Source organism: Echiichthys vipera (assembly GCF_963691815.1).
Source record: "Echiichthys vipera genome assembly, chromosome: 19".
Taxonomy (NCBI): Eukaryota; Metazoa; Chordata; class Actinopteri; order Perciformes; family Trachinidae; genus Echiichthys; species Echiichthys vipera.
The window spans coordinates 17350510-17370571 of record NC_139844.1 but is presented as its reverse complement, the minus strand read 5'-3'; the positions used below and the strand labels follow the sequence as shown (position 1 = coordinate 17370571).

The following is a 20062-nucleotide window of genomic DNA, read 5'->3' as shown; positions in this document are numbered from 1 at the left end:
TTAAAAATTCAGTTGTATCTGATAATATCACTAGGCTGCATGTGAGATTGGCTGCATGTGATAAGACTGAGTAAGACTCTGCCACCGGTGCTTACATAGCAGTATTGATGCAGGCCTGTACTGACAAAACGTTTTGCTTTCAGAGGGGCATTAGGGTTTTTGTAAGAGCGCTTTAAGTTGCTCCTTGCCAGAGTTGACCCTTGTGACCTATTCATTTGAGCAGAATTAACTGCCCTTGCCAGATGAAAAGACAAACAAAAAACACAGAAGTGAGCTCACGCTGGCACCAAAATCAATAGGCCTATTTTGTGTTTCTTTTATGTGTCTCTCTCCCTATTGCTTAATATATGATGGCCATATTGATTAATGTGAACACAGGGCTTGCATTTTAAAATCACGCAGTGTGTAAACATGCTTTAAAATGAGAATTTTGTGTTGCATTGACCAAATATCATGCACTTACGTAGTAGGATTCGGGAAAGGGTGTAGACCCGATCCCCTCCCATTGTACACCACTTTTTTTTCTTTTTTAAGATACTCTTAACCTTATTTCTTTTTATTTTATTTTGTGATTTAATAGCTCCCGTGTTGGCTCACACTGCACATAAATGGAAATGAGGACAAGTACTTAAGTAATTATCATAATTTTATGCAGCTTTGTCTTTCGTGGGAACTGGTTCAGTGTCGCGCGGCGTGTAACAGGGGATAGGATAGAAAATAGGACTTTGCACTGGAATGTTGAGCCAAGGCCTAAATCTGACCCCATCTTGCTTGTTGCATCTACCCCTCTGTCACTGGGCCTTGCTGTGAAAATGTAATCGTGGATGTGCCCATCCTTTAAGAAACATATTACGAGAGATTGCCATTGTCAGTTTATATAAATATTGTCGTCCAAGGCAGTTCTCTAGAGGATGGTAGATTTTGAGTTTCATTGTATTTAAAACTTCCAAGCCTTTTTGTTTAACGTAGATTTAGTTTTGAAGTGTTTTTGGTCATGCCCTGCCTGAGTGAGGGAGTGAGTGACTTGGAATCTGAAAATATTGTTCACTTTGGTGAGTCATACATCTGTGAATTTTTCCCCCACAGGTACCCAGAGGCTTTGATCCTAGAGGACTGGGTTTACGGGATATGGCCCAATAGCAGCAGCAACCCGTGATGCCGGACCATGACAGCGACTCCCTCCTGAACAGACAGACAAAGCGAAGACGTGTGGACATTGGTGTAAAGAGGACCGTGGGCAGCACAGTCTCCTCCACAGCAGCAGCCACAACAACAACCACTGATAACATTGCCCGAGCCAAAGCAGCCATTTTCAGTGCCATGAACTCTCTGAGCTCCCACTCTCACCACGGATCAGACACCGACTCCATGGAGTGCTCTGTAGTGCAGCCACATGGTGGGCCTGGTGTTGTGTCAGCCAGCGATTGTGAGTCCAAGTCCAATGTACTCAGAAAGCTTCTGAAGAGAGCCAACTCATACGAGGACACTATGATGCCCTTCCCTGGCACCACCATTATCTCCCAACTTCTCAAGAATAACATGGCTAAAAATGGAGGAGGCCCCGAGAGGGGAGAAAGAGGGGACAGGGGTGATAGAGGGGATGTTGGCTTCCCAGGATCAGGGCTCTCCAATGCAAGTTCTGATGCTCCCCAGGAGGATGCCTGCAGTAACTCCTCCCATGATAGCACCCCTCAAGAGTGCTTGTCACCCTTTGGTCGTCCTCCTGGCCTGGCCACCTTTGACATTGAACGTCTCAATGATGAACATCTGCGTGCTAAGCGAGCCCGTGTAGAGAACATTATACGTGGTATGAGCCACTCACCCAGTGTGGTGGTACCTGCTGCTTCCCGTCATGAGCGTGACCATGAGATGGATGGAGAACGAGATATGGATCTAGACTGCCCACCCCCACAGTCTCAGCAACAGGCCCCCAGCAGCCCACGGGGAGGCGAGGTTTGCAGCAGCAGCAGCCGAGAGAACAAGCGTAAGCAGCGTCTGCCTCAGCAGCAACAGCAGAGCTTCACCCAGCTGGTGTGCCAGAGGAAGGAACAGAAGCAGGAGGAGCGACGGCAACTGAAGCTGCAGCTGGAGGACATGCAGAAACAGCTACGCCAGCTGCAGGAGAAGTTCTTTCAAATCTATGATTCAACCGATGACTCAGAACACAATGACCTCCACAATGACCTACACAATGACATAGGAAACATTTCTGAGGACAGCCCAGCCAGGTCTGACACCGGCGGCGATGATCGAGGTGGAGATGACTTGCGCTCTGATAATGAGATGTCTGACCTGGACCCAGGCCATTTCCTGGACAGGGCGCGGGCATTGCTTCAGGAGCAGGCCATGCTGGCAGACAGAGAAAAGCCAAGAAGAGAGGGAGTCAGCCGGAGCAAAGGACAGGGAGGTCCAGGCTCCTCCATGCATACTGAAGGTAAACAGCTGGCAGAAACTCTGAAGCAGGAACTCAATTCAGCCATGACGCAGGTGGTAGACACAGTTGTTAAGGTGTTTGCCAAGCCTCCACGCCCCACACCCCAGCAGGCCTTCCCCTCACTTTCCATACCTCCTGAAAGATTTCCCACCACTGTCAATGGAGACAACCCCAACTTCCACACTACCAACCAGAGGCTGCAGTGCTTTGGTGATGTCATCATTCCCAATCCATTAGACTCCTTCGCCAGCATGCCCGGGATGCCAGGTCCCACCAATGACCAAACAGAGGCAATTCCCTTAGTCGTGAGGAAGACTCCCAGTGAGCACCACCATCACCACCACCAGTCCTCAGCTGTGGGTGCCCATGGTGGGCACCACCACCCCGTCCTTCACCCCTCCTCACTCTCTGCCTCCATGGGCTTCAGCCCCCCATCCTTTAGACATCCCTTTTCACTGCCTCTCATGGGCTACCCTTTCCAGAGTTCCCTTGGTGGACCCACAGGTGGCTACCCAGGCAAGGACCGTTCTTCTCCAGACTCCATGGACCTGTCCCGGGAGACCACTAGCCTGAGGACCAAGATGTCATCAGGTCACCACATGGGGCACCATCATCGCTCTTGTTCACCAGCGCACCCTGGCAGTACAGCCGAGGGACTCTCCCTGTCCCTCATCAAGTCTGAGTGCAGTGACCTCCAGGACATGGCTGACATCTCACCCTACTCAGGCAGCAATGTATCCTTCAAAAAAATCGGTAGTGTGTGTGTGTTTGTGTGTGTGTTTTTTTCAGTGGATTTAAAAGGCAATCATTTCTTAATGTGTATGACAGTGACCCTGATGTCTTAACCAAGTGGTCCAGTTCAGACCAGCTCATGCCTGTGTAAGCCAGATAACAATTTCAGATGTAAATTCCCTGTAGAAACAGGTGTGAAACGCTGCATCTGAACCACAAAGGGTTAAAAATCAAATATGTTTTAGCCTGTTTGAAACTAACCTAAGAAACTGAGAAATTGTTGATGAATCACTTTTCCTCCCACTGTTGTTCTCTTCTCCATTGTACTGCATTGTTGTATTTATTTTTATACTCATACCTCTTCCTTCTCACAGCAGCGTACAGCCTTTTCTTCCATCTTCAGTCCTAAGTGCTTTAAAAGCTTTCTCGTCACATATCACTTACTCACGAAGATTAGGTCCCCACGACATTTACTGGCCCAATTCCTTTTTATAAAAATGGCCTGAAAGAACAAGGAGGGTGATAGCATCCTGAAACTTGGCACACAATGGTGTTGTATAGCCTCCCTTATAGTTTAACCCCAGTGTGCCCCAATCATGCCCTACGGATAAAAAGGGTATCCCCTATGGGAGGCTCAAATTGAATCCCCTGGGGACTCAGGACTAATAGCTTAAACAGATACATTCAGTCCCTTCTCTGTTTCCCCTATACCTCCTTAGTCCCTGAGTATTCAACACCCCTTAACCCTTATGAAAGTTTGATTTGTGTCACACTGCTCATTCTTACACAGCTTTGTCAGTCATTAAAATGCATTACATACTTAAGAAATTAATCCAACAGCTTTTTACCTGTTGGGGCTTTATTAGTTAAGTGAATATGTATATTTAACACCCTGTACCTGAGTGCCTAGCCCCTTCCCGTGTGTGTGTGTGTGTGTGTGTGTGTGTGTGTCTTTTTTTGTGTGTCACAAAAGGTTCGCCTGAGGACTCAGTAAAGATGTATATTTATGATTGCTTGTGTTTTCTCTTGTGTTCCTCTTATCATCCATCGCTGTTGTAAAAAGCCCACAATCATTGTCGTTTCTTTTCCCTTTTTTTCATTTCATAAAGATCTGTCAACAGCCCGGGGGGCCCTTCGGCTGTTGCTTGGCAGCCAAATACTTCTTTTTTTGTTTTCCCTCCCTGCAAACCCCCCTCCTCCCTCTCTTTTCTTTGAAGCGGACGTTAACAGGTGTTTGCAGCGAGCTGTTTATCTTTCATTACCTCGCCTTGTCTTGTCTTCTGACCCAAGGGTGAACGCTTTCCAGAGATCCATAATCCTTTGCTTCTACGGGCTCCCGATGGAGGGATGAAAAGAGAAAAGGCAGAGAGAGACATACAGAGACAGAGAGAAAGTAGAAAACAATCAAACAATAACCACATATGCCAGATGCTGTGGCTTTCATTGTAGCATTTAGAAAATTCAGGGCATTAACAGATGTACTCCCCTAAATGGAAAGAATAGACGGAACATGTCCATGTGTTGTGTTTTTTTCCTCTTTTATTTTTGATTTCATCACAGGTTTAGAAACAAAGTTTGACATTTTCAGGATATATTTTTTGTACATGTTTTATTACAATTAGTATGACATTTATGACTTAGTTTATTTGCATTTGTGCTCTCTGTTAATAGCTGATTCCATTGATGTTGAATTCTGTAGCTTTCTTTTTTTTCTGGGAGCCTCAGAAGCCAGAGACAGCTTGTCAGGCATTTTGCGAGGTGTGTTCACGTTCACCAGCTCTCGGCAGCGTTGTGGAGCAGATGGCTGCTATCAATTTCCTCATTTGTTTTCAGTCCGACTCCAAATATTCTTGTCCTTACACCTGGAATTAGGAAGTGGAGCAGCTATTTTTCCACTCATGTCTTTGGGTTTTGGGGATGTGTTGTGAGAATGATGATGTCTTGTCAGATGTGGCAGGCGAACAGTGGGCCAGCTGGTATGAGTGCACCATCATGACAAAATAATAGCCTTGCACGCCACCCCTAAGTCCAATCACAATTACATTTGCAAGCTGTGAGTGAATTGGAGATGAAAATGCCTCATCAGGAGATATGAAGCTCCTTAATTGTCGTCTGAAGGGAGGTGATATTGTGTTTATGGCTGGAGAGGTAAAACCTTGACATCTTTGTTTTAAAATCATTTTTAATTTCAGTGATAAGGGGGAAAGCGATGCTAATCCTAATTGAAAAAGCAAAAACAAATTAATCTAAGTGTAAGTGCACAGCTTTTACAGCAAACAAATCCCACCTTGCCTTACTGAGAAAGAGCTCTCTCTCCCTCTCCCTCTGTCTGTCTGAGGATCCATTGTATCCCCTCCACTTGGAGCAGATGGTGTGGTGTGGAGAGTGAAGTGCTGCTCTTTTGGCCAGGCCTGACAGAGTAACACCAGTCTGCCAGGGTTTCCCCCTCAAGACCCTCGCTGCGTATACAACTACCTCTCTTTCTCTCCCTCTCTCTCGCTGAATCAGACAAAGTAGACCGGGTTTTTAAGGAGCCAACCCAGTGTGGTTCAGTATTTGCTGGCTTTGCTGTGTAACCCTGGGGCCAAGGGCAATCCAATCTAGCAGCTGATGCCTTCTTCCCACTCTATAGTTACAGCTACATCTGGACACTTGACTGATTTTAATGATCACAGCCACCCCTGTAGATCATAAATAATGTCGAGCAATGTATTTTGTCCACTCGGGTGTAAACAGTCTTCATGAAAACTTGGGGCTGTATCTTCTGTGTAATTTAAAGCCCTGTCTTGCCTCTGCTTAATGAAAACCCTTGTTGAAACAGCCTGAGGTTTTAACATGCAGCCCGCCCCCATCCCCGTTCCCTTTTCAATGTCTTATCCTCCAGATTGATATTATCAGATGCATTATACGGCCGTTAATTCACCATGGAAATGGCTTGGGCCGTTCGGTGGCGCAGATGTGTTTCAGTCCCCCCATCGCTGGCTGAGTCCAAAGCCTCAGAGCCCCTCTTCTCCTTCTCCTCCTCCTTCTTTTTGCTCCTCCAAGGGTTTGGCAGAGGCAGCGAGGCTGGGGGGTAGGGGTGGAGCAGAGGGAGGAGGGGGATGTAATTGAAGGTTGGAACCATACTATCCCTCAAGGTGCCCCCACCATCTCCATCCTTTCCGCTGTTCAATCCAGGCGATCCATTAGGAAGACAAGGCCTCTCTGACATGTATTTGAATATGGCCTATGTGAGTGTGAGAAGGTTTTTCATGTTGCTTGGGCTGGTGGTCGGGACTATCTCCTAGACCTTGTTTTGTCACTGATATGAAGCCAATATCAGACAGTCATATTCAGGCTTGGCATGTGTTGTCGCCAAGCCATTAGACCTTCTTGCCCGTCACTGGCGTTAACTGCTGTCTTTGTCTGTGATATGCAAATACCTCCTTTTTTCTTCCTCCTTTTTTTTGGGTGGAGGTTAGCACGGGGTGTAGGCAAAGGCGTTTGCTTACTTTGACTGTGAAATGAGCCTTCTTATGTAAAAGCATCGGCTGTAGTGCTGGCCAGCGTTTTATTTACCGTGACGCTCTCACACCTGATACGCACGATGGTAATTACAAGCAAATGGTTTTGCCTTGGTGCACTGTCTTCAGCCCCCCTCCAGCAGCCCTGTATTCATGCCTGAAAGAAAATTTGGTTGCCCATAATCCAAAGATGATGTCTTGCCAATCTTTCTGCCAAATATTAGCATGTACATATTGTATTTGTGTTAATGTCAGTAGCTACATTTGCTTGATCAACCATGAATAGTTTTCCGCCAAACAATTGTTAATGTCCTTAATGGCAGCTATTTCCAGATTCAAGAGGGTCTCTCCCCTAATCATCTGAAGAAGGCCAAGCTCATGTTTTTCTACACCCGCTACCCGAGCTCCAACATGCTTAAGATGTTCTTCTCTGATGTCAAGGTGAGTTCAAACATGTTCTTCCTCTTCAGCCCTTCTTTACAATTATAACCTCTTCAAATGTCTTCTTTTTTCATTTTGGTACACATTACTGTCTCTGTTTTTTTTGTACCCAAATCTTCTTGAGATTGTGACTTCTTTTTCTGTGTATAGCATTTGTAAAGATGGATGACATTCTGTTGCCTCTGTTTTCTCTTTTACCACATTTTTACTTACATTACATTTGTCAGTGCAACGCTTCCTTAAAAGGGGACATTTGATTGCCGTGAGTCTGAATTGTGAGCTTCAGTTGCTGTGAACAGCATATGCTTGTCTGTCTTCAAATGAGGCCCTTTCCTTCGCTAAGTTATGGTTTTATGCAAAAGATGAAAGAAGAGGAAGTTGAATGGGTTTACATGAGGGATCTGGAGAGCCTATGAGTATTCTAAAGATAAAGAGCGGGATGAGTAATGGAGGGGTGGAGAGGGCAGAGAGGAGGATGGAGCCTAGAGACGGAGGAGTGGTTATCTGAGCAGGTGTAGGGAAGAAGGTTTGATAGAGGGAGGGGAGAAGAGAAAGAGACGGTTTAGTGAACATGGCAAGGATGAGCGTTAGCTCTACTGGGAGTTTAATGAAGGAAATTTTGAAAACAAAGCACAATATGTAAGCTGCACACAAAAAACAAGAACACCAACACAATGGCCGTTGTAGTGTGCGCGACCGAGTTTGTTCGTGTTGTTGTTGTTTTGTGTGTGAGCCCCTCTCGGACCATACGGAGGGGTACACACTCTGACATATCCAGGCCATCTTATTCAAATCAGGAGATAAAGGTCCCTTTTTTCCCAGCTGCCCCCTCTTGGATCCCATTGCTACTAACCCCGACTCGTGGGTCACATGATTTTCTCTCAGCACATCATTGGTCAGGCTTAAAAGGAGGCTTACGTGTTGCCAAAGCGGTTAGGCACCTGTGCATGTTGATTCATTATAAAACTCCTCAAAATTAAAGCATCCCACTGATTTAACATTCATTTTATCTGCTTTTAAATAATTGCAGCAACAATTGCAATTTGAAATTTGAACCACTCAGTTCGACTGACTGATCCGTCTCAACAAGGCTGCCTCTTCTTGGTGGCCTCTTCATGAATGGCCTCATCAGATACTTAAACAAGGTCAAGATAGTTAAGGAGATTATGAGTCACATTAGTTTGTTTTTGTTTTCAGTAGGGGACAATGGACTCAAGCTGTAAGTTACTAGACATGTATGGGAATGAGACTGACTATCTAATTAGATTCAGCCAGAGCGGCCTCTTAGCGAGCGGCTGTCCTCAGACAAAAGTCTTAAAGGCTAATCAGGTCTCGACTAATCGGGTCTTGACTGTCAAGAATCTAATGAACGTGGGAAGTGGGCTGCCCTAACAACTGGGGGACGCTGTAGCCGTTGTTTCCCTTGATTAAGATCCTTTTCAGACTATTGTGACTTTTTTTGACTTTTGGTGTTTATGAAATGTTTTGACAGTTGTGTCAAAATACCATTGTTAGCGCCGCTAATTTGTTGTGATTACAGATATTGTTTGGATTGAGGATGAGTAATTACAACAGATTAATGGGCAGATTAAATAAAGATATTCAGTCAATTAATAAAGTCAGCCAAAGTTATTGCCTTTGTAAAGAGATGCAGTGTGTGGGCTGTATATGAATAATAGGCTCTTTGGACATTAGACCAGTCTATTGTAGGTATATATATCTAACACACACACACACACACACACACAGACACACACACACACACGCACACCTTGCTTCTTTTATCTCTCAGTATCTTCAGTATTTGGGCCAGTCATGTGCTGTGGAGTAGCGTAGGTCAGGAGGGTTTTCCCCTTTTCTATATGTCATTTCTTCTCTTTTCTTTTTTTTCGCTGATGGTGTGGCATGGTATGTGTGCCTCGGCGGGGCGAGAAAGAAAAGCCAGCCGCTGGATTTGAGTCGCCGCAGTAACAAAAGCCCGCTTTCCAGGGCTGCTTTTTGTGTGCAGTCAGCCAATAGGCAGCCGGAGATTATCTCCCACAATTTACCCCTGCGAAAACAGGAAACGTTGGAAAGCCCTGATGACTGTGAAGGGGCTTACGAGAGAGAGAGAGGGAGAAAGAGAAAGAAAGAGAGAGGGAGGCCCGTACAGGCTTCTCTGTCTTTCTGCTCTCCTCTCCGGTTGTTCTGGATGTAGCTTAGCACTCTGAGGTCATCTGTATGCTTTCTGCTCCATTGCTGACCACTATGTCAGAGACACACTTTGGCTTTTCATCCAAATACTTTTCAGCTAAACATTTACATCGAAAGCCCAAAGACAGAACTGCAAACTCACTTTCATTCTATATCGAATAATAAATTGCCTGATGTGTGTGCGGAAGTTTGGGATTGACGGTCAAAGTGCTTGAATACTTTTGGCAGTCGACTAATATTGTTTAGACCAAGGATACTTGAGGGTTTTCCAATTCTGGACCTAAGTATGCGCCTGTGCATGAGCAGAACATATGTCTGTGTGTGTGTGTGTGTGTGTGTGTGTGTGTGTGTGTGTGTGTGTGTGTGTGTGTGTGTGTCACTTTCTATCTTGTGCTGTTAGCACTAAACACTGACCTTTCACAGGCTCTTGAGTGTGAGTGTGAGAAACACGCTCTTGCTGTCTCTCTCATCTACCTCTCAGCCAGGCGCACACACACACACACACACACAAAGACACACACACACCCTTATACACACTTCATCAAACACAGACACACATTTTTTTCTCACTGCATCTCATGTCTGTGCTGGCTGACCCCTGCCAGCTCTGATTAAGGAGCTGCAGTGATGTGCTCCTTTGAACCAATTCCCTCCTTTTACGCTGAACACACTTGTCTTTAGCCGCTATCAGGGGGTCTCTGTCCCCCACCAGCTACTTAATGAACCAAGACTGCTGGAAGTGGCAGGTAGACTTTGCCAAAATTGATTCCCTTAATGTTGGTTGCAGTTGATGCAGATAGAATTTAATTTAGTGTATTTACCTGCATGTATAGTAAACATTGTATCGTGTGTGTGCTCTGTGCCATGATTGAGCCACAGTTCAGTTCAGTTGCACAGGCCCTAATACATCTTCTCCTGAGCTGTCCGTATAATAAAGTAATCCTTGTCCAAATGACAAATCTATCCGTCACTCTGCTGTAATGACACCAAAGGTCTCCTGCATGAGCGATGGCAACTCTTTCTGCGACTTTAATCTCAGTATGTAGCTCTCAGTCTGGCACGGGCAGATGCATGTGCGCACACATGCCTGCGTAGATCGACGCCAATTTGCTAAATGTCTCAGATTCACGCACAATAAGATTTGTTCTGATCTCACACACGGGGAAGGTTTATATTACACTGACAACTTGAATGAAATAGTGTTTTGTGCTCTGTCACACTCTGACTGTCTGCTACATTGTGTGTGTTTAAGAATAGCCCCGTGCAGCCGGTGTATTTGTAAGTGTCAGTAGTTTGTTTGTTTGACAGTGCGATGTCACGACCCCGGCTTGCTGACTGCTCACGTTCCAGCCCTCAGCCCCCCCACCAGCGAAACGCCATTGTCCGACGGCGCTGACCTGCACCCGTCCTCCTCTCCTCCCTCCCTCATTTCCCCATTTATGCTCACCCTGCACTTTAGGACAGCCACCATGCCCCCCCCCCCCCCCCCCCCCCACCACCCCCCACATACACACTCCAAAAACCCCTGCCAAACAATGTCAAGCGGACTTATTCTTTTCCACTCCAGCCGGCCATTATGTCATCTGCTGATCATTCCAGAAAAGCACGGCCCCGCTCCTTTTACCCCCGTCCCACCTTGGTCCAACTCTGTCGCGGCTTCTGATTCGCCAACTTCCCTGCCTGTCTTTCTATTCCGACGCCTCGCCCTCCCATCTTTTTGTGCTTGCGTGTGTTTGACTGCCATCCCAGATCGTGAAGAGAGTGTGTGCATGTTTGTGCATGTCTGTGTGTTGTGGAACAATAGCCAGAGCCTAATCTCCATGTCAAAACCGCTCTGCCTCCCCAGCGAGCAGTCCGCTCAGCGTTTAGTAGCGTTTTGTCTCCCCATTCTTCCAGCACCACAAAAAGAGCAGAGGGGAGTGAAGGCCTGTGTCTATATGTGTGTGTGTGTGTGTGTGTGTGTGTGTGTGTGTGTGTGTGTGTGTGTGTGTGTGTGTGTGTGTGTGTGTGTGTGTGTGTGTGTGTGTGTGTGTGTGTGTGTGTGTGTGTGCGCATGTGTGTGTGGATGATGTTTGGGATATCAAGCTTTCACAGGCTAGATTTTTGAATTTATGAGATTTATAAGAGTCACAGAGGAAAGACATAAAGGTGTTATTAGTATGTTTTCAGGGGTTTGATCAGAGCTTTCAGTGGGGCATTTTAGGGTTACTGAGCTAGCCAGCTATCCTGAGCCCCAGAGGTTCTTATCTAGTGGTTTGGATGTTTAGACAGTGTGTTTTCATTGCTGAGACCAGGCAGAAAAAGAGCCGGGACCAGCTAAGGCTCTTAATAGGTTTACCTCGCCCTATTGAATCCAGCCGAGCGGTACAGATCAGATAGCCTTCTCCACAGCGCTTATTGTCTCTGTCTTTCCCTTGTTTTCTTTTCTTTTTTTGTTGCTCTTCTTCTTCTTCTTATTATTATTATTTTTTCCTTCGCCCTGAGAGGTGTGGAGAGGGGCGGAGAATCAGGGTGTAATTGGTGAACGGGGTTAAGTACATGTTTGAGCCCCCTGTGGGCCAGGGCGCTTCAGATGATGACTTAATCGTTTTTCTGGTCAATTATGTGTTTGCGGTCTCTCTCCCCCACCACCCCCCTCCATCTCTCTCCACTCTCAGGGTTATGATGGGGGGGGAGGTCTGCTCCCAGTGGGGAGGATGAACCACACACACACTCTCACTTTCACCCGCCCCCGTCCTTCTTCGCTGTCTTACTTAATGTCTCTATTATCTAACCTCACTCCTCGACCTGTGTCTCTTGCTCTCGTCTTTTATCTCTCTCCCTCGTTTCTTCTGTCTTTTAAGCTATCACCTCACGTCTCAACTCCCTGATTTGAAATGACATGCTGTCATCCTTACACTTCTCCTCAATTCCAATGGCTTAATAAGCTAACATGACAGTCCCTCCTCTACACTGCTTGCATGAAAAGTGTTTACGGACCCCATTTATATCTCTTCTTTTCAACAGTACTGACAACCTAAGCAGTGCTAACTCCTCCTCATCTATCGTTCCAGTTTAATCGCTGCATCACCTCCCAGCTGATCAAGTGGTTCAGCAACTTCAGGGAGTTCTACTACATCCAGATGGAGAAGTTTGCCCGCCAGTCCATCAACGATGGAGTCACCGGAGTCGAGGAGCTGGGCGTCAGCCGTGATAGCGAGCTCTTCCGAGCCCTCAACATGCACTACAACAAGGCCAATGACTTTGAGGTAACGACCGTCACTTTCAGCGGTTATAATGCAGAAAAAGAGTTGTTGTATGTGAGAGGAGGAGCTGAGAGCCAATGCGGTCCATATAAAAAAAAAAAACCTTGAATTTCACCTGATACCTTGTGATGCAGACGGGTAGTGTGACACCATCTCACTGTGTCCTCTCTGACCCCGCCTCGCCGTGACTGTTCTCATTGCTGAGTTTGAGTCTCTTATACATCCTGCCGCACTCTGCACACTGTACTATGATGTACATATATCGACGCTGTCCAGTGAAAAACAACTCTAGAAACATCTCATTTTCAGCGTTAAATTGAATCCTTCAATTTACCGGAACATTTCAAAATCGCTAAATGCCACGCTACATGATGTTCACCGGACGGCGATAATATGAAGGAAAATATTCTTTTCCGTGCGTGCGTCACAGGTTTCAGCAGTATAGAGATGTGAGGAACTCTCATGCGATGAGGAAGAAACCTTACTGACACCTCACTCGTGTTACCTCTTCCTCACTGTTCATTTCCCCTCAGCGGTTCTTAGTGTGCGTGTGTGTGTGTGTGTGTGTGTGTGTGTGTGTGTGTGTGTGTGTGTGTGTGTGTGTGTGTGTGTGTGTGTGTGTGTGTGTGTGTGTGTGTGTGTGTGTGTGTGTTTTGAGAAGCAACATTTTACTTCCCTGTCCTCATTTACCTATCTGTGGTGAGATGTTTATGTGTGTGTCTTCCAGTGTATTATAATCATAAATTCTCGGCAGGCAACTTCACCTTTAATACGTTTATTTTTTCACACTTCTTCTTTTGCCTGTGTGTGTGTGTGTGTGAGTGTGCGTGTGTGCGTGTGTGTGTGTGTGTGTGTGTGTGTGTGTGTGTGTGTGTGTGTGTGTGTGTGTGTGTGTGTGTGTGTGTGTGTGTGTGTGTGTGTGTTTCAGAATTGCCAGTGCTCTCTCAATGTCAGCTGACAATAGACCTTTAAAAGGCTTGTGTTAAGAAGGACCTGGAGTGATCTGCGTTTGTGTGTGTGTGCACGCACATGTGTGTGTGTGCCTGTGTGGGTGTGTGTGAGTGTTTGTTCGAGAGAATGAGTGTATGTGCGTGAGTGTTTTGTTGTTGCTGCATTTCCCAGTGTCCTGTTCACCTCGAAGGGTACAGCCGTCCCTTGGACCGGCCTGGCATGCTGGCAAAGCACTTCTCCAGTATGTGTGTGTGTGTGTGTGTGTGTGTGTGTGTGTGTGTGTGTGTGTGTGTGTGTGTGTGTGTGTGTGTGTGTGTGTGTGTGTGTGTGTGTGTGTGTGTGTGTGTGTGTCACTTTGGGGGGGGGGGATCTCACTGCTATCAAGGTTAAGCGTCCTACTGTTTTAGTGAGAGGAAGGGGAGAGAAAGAGGGGGAGAGGGGGAAGAGGGAGATGGATAGATAGGGGATGGAGGGTGAGAGCTCTGAGACAAAGGAGAAAGCAATGAAGGGAGGGAGAAAGGGAATCGAGGGGAAGGGGAGAAAGAAGGGTAGAAGGAGAGAGGGGGGAAAAGAGAGATGACGTGCAGGAGAGAAGTGCCCTTGTGAGCAGTGGGAGTTTTGCAGTGCTCACATTTAAAGTGCTTCACTCTCTTTCTCTCTGTTCACGTCCATCTCTCTCTGTCCGTTATTTGTCCACTGGGGCTCCTCTGTGTGCACCCAAACACACACACACACACACACACACACACACACACACACACACACACACACACACACACACACACACACACACACACACACACACACACACACACACACACACACACACACACACACACACACACTTCCCCACATCCATCTTCAGCCCTCTTAAGGGAGGCTTTGAAAGACTCTGGCAGGCAGAGGCACTTGTATATATGAGGTCTCAATAAACCCAAAGTCCATCAGAGCAAAGAGCAAAGAAAAATGACACGATTCCTTCTGTTCAGCTGCTCGTGACTGCAAAGAATGAATTATTTGTTCAGCGACGGGGAAATAAGTTTAATACCAGAAGAAAGTGACCCTTCACTTAGCATTATCATGTGGCCAACACTGTTTAGAGTGACCTTCAGTGGGTACAGCAGAGTTTAGATTGGTACCCAACCAACAGTAAAAGCAAAGAACAGTGAGCAGAACATCGTGAAAGTTTTCTTTTTCTTCGGATCATTTAAGTTTCGTTTTTCTTGATCCTGGAATCAAGGCGCCTTTCTCTTCAGAGGCTTGTTTTTGTTTTCATATTAAATTATTCTCTGCTTATGGTAAATCACCTGGCGCCACACAAACAGGAAATGCTAGTAAATAATATCCCCCAAAACACACAGCTCCATAAACTTGATCCTTCTTGACATGTCCCTTGTTTTGTCCCAGTGTTGGCAGAGCAGAAGTCAAAGATGTGTTCTCAGACATTTATGAATACTCCACAAAAAGTTCTTTACTTCATTAAACATTTTTTAAATAGCATCTATTACTTCTCCCTCATCGCTAGAGACTAAATGTATACTCTATATTTGTGAGTGTATGTACAGTTTCCACATCACATCTGTGTAACGTCGGTATCAGGCATATCCATATTTCATTTTTTCAGAAATCACTGCTTTTGGTCTTCCTGTGGGTTTTACAACTATTTAACCAATTTAAAGTTTTAAAAATAGCCCGTGACTAAATCTTGTACCTCCACAGCAGAGTTTCAAAGATAAAATGGTGACGAGGCGGTTTTGTCAGACATCATCTGATGTAAATACCTCAATGAAAGGCCTTTTTCTCTTTTCCTGAAAAGTAACAGTTTTGGACAGACAAGGTCTAAGTCCGAGTGCGATGATAAGTTACATTTAGAACCACAGTTGGTATCCGTACTACTTGCAACGTTACAAAACCAAGCTTGTACATGCACGGAGAAATTTTCTCCATCAGTGGACCTCTAGTGTCAAACATGCATCATACTGTACAGTCAAGCATTAAAGAGAAGAAACCCTTTTTTGGAGGTTCATTCAACCTAGGTTTTACTTTGCGCCTAAAATACAAGTCAGTGTTAAAAATCCAGCTACACAAGGGTTGTATTTCAGAGCACTTGGGCCTTTGACTGACACTGTATTTCACTTTAAATAAAAGAAAGGGATCTCAAACATTTTTAGACAGGTTTGCTGACTCATAAGCAGTCACAGAGAAACCCTTTACATAACAAACTCTAGGAAGACACCCTACGAAAAAAAAAGCCGGTACCTGCCCAAACGCAGGTAACATGCCATATTTTCCCCCTTCTTTCTGAAGCATAAATAAAGTCACATCTCAGACAGAACTATCATTCTTCTCCCGGCACCAGGAAGCTACTGTTGAAACAGGCTCAAGGGGAACAGCCTATTTGCATAAATAAATGTGAAAATTTGCAAGAAGACAGACAGAGAGGAAAAGAGTGAGAGAGGCCAGGTGAATAAGTCTTCTGTTGGCCGAGGAGCTGCGGTAATGGAGGAGGGAGGGAATGTGTTTTGCATATTAAGGTTTTTTTTTTTGCTGGGCAGGTGTCTGAGAGATACAGGAGCTGATTAGAGTTTAGCACAAGGAAAATTTGCCCAGCCATGCAAATTCTAACCCCCCTGACAAACCAACCGCCTTGGTGAGCATGAAGACTCTGCATGCAAGTGTTTATGTGTGGCTTTTCAGTGTGTGTGTGAGGTGTGTGTGTGTGTGTGTGTGTGTGTGTGTGTGTGTGTGTGGGTGTTATTTGTGAGTGTGACCATGTGTGTTTATGAGTGCGGGTGCGTAGGTTGTGTGTTTCTGTGTTGTTTGATGTTGGTGTGGGAATGGCGTGTTTGTGTGTATTATATATGTGTGCGGACACATTTCTGATGTTTTTCCGTCTTCTGTGTGTGTGTGTGTGTGTGTGTGTGTGTGTGTGTGTGTGTGTGTGTGTGTGTGTGTGTGTGTGTGTGTGTGTCTGTGTGCGTGCGTGTGTGTGTGTGTGTGTGTGTGTGTGTGAGTCATAGAGGTAATGTGGAGATGGAAATGTACTGGATGTGTATCAGGATGCCCCCAAGGCCCTTTTCTGTGGATCTCTCCCCTTTCTCCTCCACCTCCTCCTCCACCACCTCCTCCTCCTCCTTCTCTTCCTCCCCTACCTGCCTGCACCACCACTTGAAACAGGAGCCTACGCAGATTCAGCAAGCACACACACTCGCACACACACACACACACACACACACACAAACTGAGTTTTCCCTTTGCCAGATTCTGCATCATCAAAGTTCCATCCACCTTGGTGGCGTCTTTGGAATGAATATGTCCTCTGTTTCAGTGATCACACAAACACACACACCCACACACACACACACACACACGCACACACACCGACACACACACAAACACAGACGTCTGTGGCCTTTCTTGTTTGATGCTAATCTGCTCTGTCACTGTGCTGGCCTAATACGCTCCCCATCTCCCTCCCAGCTCCTCTTTTGTCGCAATTGTTTCCCCTTTTCCTTTCATATCCCTCCTCCCTCACTCCCTCTCGTCGTTCTCTCTTCCTTCTGTTGCCTCTCTCCTTTCATTCTTTCATCCTCCTCTTTTGCATGTCTTCCGTTATCCCCCCTCCACCCTCCTCTCCCTCGCTTTTTTCCCCCCATTAGGAAGTTTTAATGGCATAATTGTCACATTCCTTCTGGCACAATGAACACCAGCAGTAATTAAAGAGCTTGCCGTTAATTACCTAGACCCCAGCTCTACTTTCCTCTTTTCTCAGCCCCCCCTCCTGATCCCCTCTCTCTTTCTTCTCCGCTTCTCATTCACTCTGTCCATCGCCATCAAAGTCTTCCGAAACACACCCGGCCTCCCAAAGCCTTGACTTTGAGCGAGCAGCGCTTTCATGTGAGGACTCAAGTGAAAATTCTCGCTTAGTGTCCTTTTCTTTTTACTCCGCAGCCCCCTCTGTCTGTCTTTGAACCCCCCAATGACAACACACACCATCTTTCATAAGACAGGAATGTGTGTGACCTGGTAATGGGTTAGAGAGAGGTGGGGTCTGATAGAGAGGCAGTTTTATGATGGCTCTGGGAAACTCTCAGATTTCCATAAGACAGACTAGGCCAAGTTTCCTCTGTCAGTGACCACTCCTCCCACAGAGGACACACACCCACTCACGCATACACTCATCCATACACACACCTCGGCATTTAAAAGAGGAAGTCCCTATGATCTCTATGTGAGAGGGAGGTACCAGCGAAAACGGTGAGAGGCCTTCATCTGAACACACACACACGCGGATATCGAGTGTCCTCCCTTATCAGCTGCTCTTTCGCCTATTGGAAAGATGTCTCACTCCTTTTGTCCCTCTTCCTCTTTTGTCTGTCCATCCGTCTGTCATCCTTCTATTTGAATTGATAACGCCCTTCGACAGTGTTTTTTCATCCAAAGTGACCAAATAATGAAAGAAAATTTTCTAAAGTTTGACTTTTTTTACTCCCGTTCCCTCACCCATAATTCTCTTCCTCCATTGCATGCGGCCTCTGCCTTTTCCTTCTATTATCCTCTCTTCCTCCCTCTTTTTTTTACCCAGCTTTTCCTCCCGCTGTCTCGGCAGCTCCCTCCGTCCCGCTCTCTTGGTGTCTCTCTAACTCTACATCCATTACCAGAGCCACAGAGAGCCGAGAGCAGATGCTGTCTGTCCAACCGCCGTGCCCCATAGCATTGTGTGCTTCACCTCTCCTTCCCCCTTCACTCCCTCGTTCCTCCTCTTCACGTCCCTCTCGGGGCTCCATTTGTTCTCCACCCAGAGAGGCTAATGTCTGTTTTCTCCTCCTCCTGCTTTTCCCCTCCCTCTCTTGCACTCCTTCATTCCTGTTGTTGTTTTTTTTGTTTTCTCACCACGTAGGGGCATGGTGTATTTGTGTGTGTGTGTGTGGGCGGGGGGGCAGCATCTTTGACCGGGTTTCGACCTCATGGAATTTGAGGTGAAGAGGTCACGGCCGTTGCACTAGCTACACAGGCAAAGACACAGACGCACACATGTATAAAGATACATGCGTACCTAAAAACACACACTTGCACACAGGTGTGGTGTTTTTAGTAAAAAAGGCTCTAGGGTTTTCTTTGAAGGGCGATTGAAAACAAAAAGAGGCAGAAGATAGAGGGAGAGAGATGAAAAGCTGGTGGTATAGATTTAAGTTCAGAGCTGCCAAAAATACAACCAATACAATTTGCCAGTGGGTTTATGTCAACTACACACACACACTCACCTCCCCTAACCTGCTTTCTCCCCTTCGTATCCACAGTTTCTACTGTCATCCCCCTAATCTCCTTAGCTCTCACTGAGAAAAGGCTGAAGAACACCAAACTCCCCTTCACATGCGTTTATCATGCATGCTCATTACAGCTGTTTTTCACACACACCAGTACATAATAAGTACATGCTATCCTTGTATTCCCACATGCAATCATATGTGCATGTGTGTGTCTGCACCAGCTTGCGTTTCTACAAATATAGCACAATTAAGACAGTAATGACTACCTGAGGAGAGGCGCCGTCTTGTGTTCATATTCATCATTTTCAAGTCAGTTATGAGACTGGGAGGGGTAACAGCTCAGTGGTGCTAATTGACAGGTTAGTTTACACAAATGTGAAAAACACAACTTTTTTTTTTCAACTGATAGATTCAGTTGTATGAACACCCAAGTTTTGGGAATATCCATCTGAAATTTTTTCTGCTGCCCTAAAACAATGGATGTGAATGGATTGTGGTATGAGCTTTTAAAAACCGAGGAAAAATAGCAAGATGTTGCTCCAGAAAGTGTCCCTGATACTGGGATGGAACGTCGTCAACAGCGTCCTGCAGTAAACTTGAAGGGTACTCTGAGAGCGCAGACCTTTGCCAAGTTCATGCCCTATCTCGCAATGTTAACAAAAGTGAAAAATAGTTTGTCTGTTTGCCCCATGATTCTGATCTCTCTAGTTCCATACAAGCAAGCCAACACATGGAAAACTAACCTCCTTGGTGGAATTAATACAATCGAAGCACTCTGAAAGCCTACAATACTACAAGAGCTTAGTGAGAAAATGTGATTTTTGGGGGGGAGGGGCTCGAGCCTTTAAAGAGACACAAGCAACAACACTAGTGACTTCACTGTACCCAGTTGGTCTCTAGATTTTTTTCAGTTCTTAGTGTGAAGAGTTTGGGAAAGAAAAGAATAGAGAGCGGAGGATCATCTGCTTCTCAGTGAATAGCCGGGGGCTATTGAGGGCCCCCGTTTGACGTAGCCTGACAGGTCTTTTCTTCACCGTGTAGCGTGTGTGTGTGTGTGTGTGTGTGTGTGTGTGTGTGTGTGTGTGTGTGTGTGTGTGTGTGTGTGTAAGCCACTTTATTCTGTGCACTGATTAAATGACCAGAGCAGTGTGTGAAGCCTGGGGCAGCAGGGGTAGCAAGGAATCACTTAAACATAAAGAACTACATGATCCCCTCTCTCCTTTTCTCACCTGCTCACACAAACATATCCTCTCGTGCGCTTGATCGTCCAACACTTGATTCTCCCTCCTCCCT

At 46.0% G+C, this 20062-nt stretch overlaps 1 protein-coding gene across 1 annotated transcript in view; it reads left to right on the top strand.

Moving 5' to 3' along the window:
• Positions 1-1155: 1155 nt before the first annotated feature.
• The window catches only part of LOC310961877 (prospero homeobox protein 1-like), a gene marked incomplete at both ends in the record, with an annotated part of 24832 nt that continues 5925 nt past the window's right edge, over positions 1156-20062 (top strand). Inside the window, 3 exons of the mRNA XM_083934160.1 lie at positions 1156-3168; positions 7003-7110; positions 12357-12551. Coding sequence (XP_083790286.1) covers positions 1156-3168; positions 7003-7110; positions 12357-12551 — 2316 coding nt within the window. The remainder of the gene's footprint in view (positions 3169-7002; positions 7111-12356; positions 12552-20062) is intronic.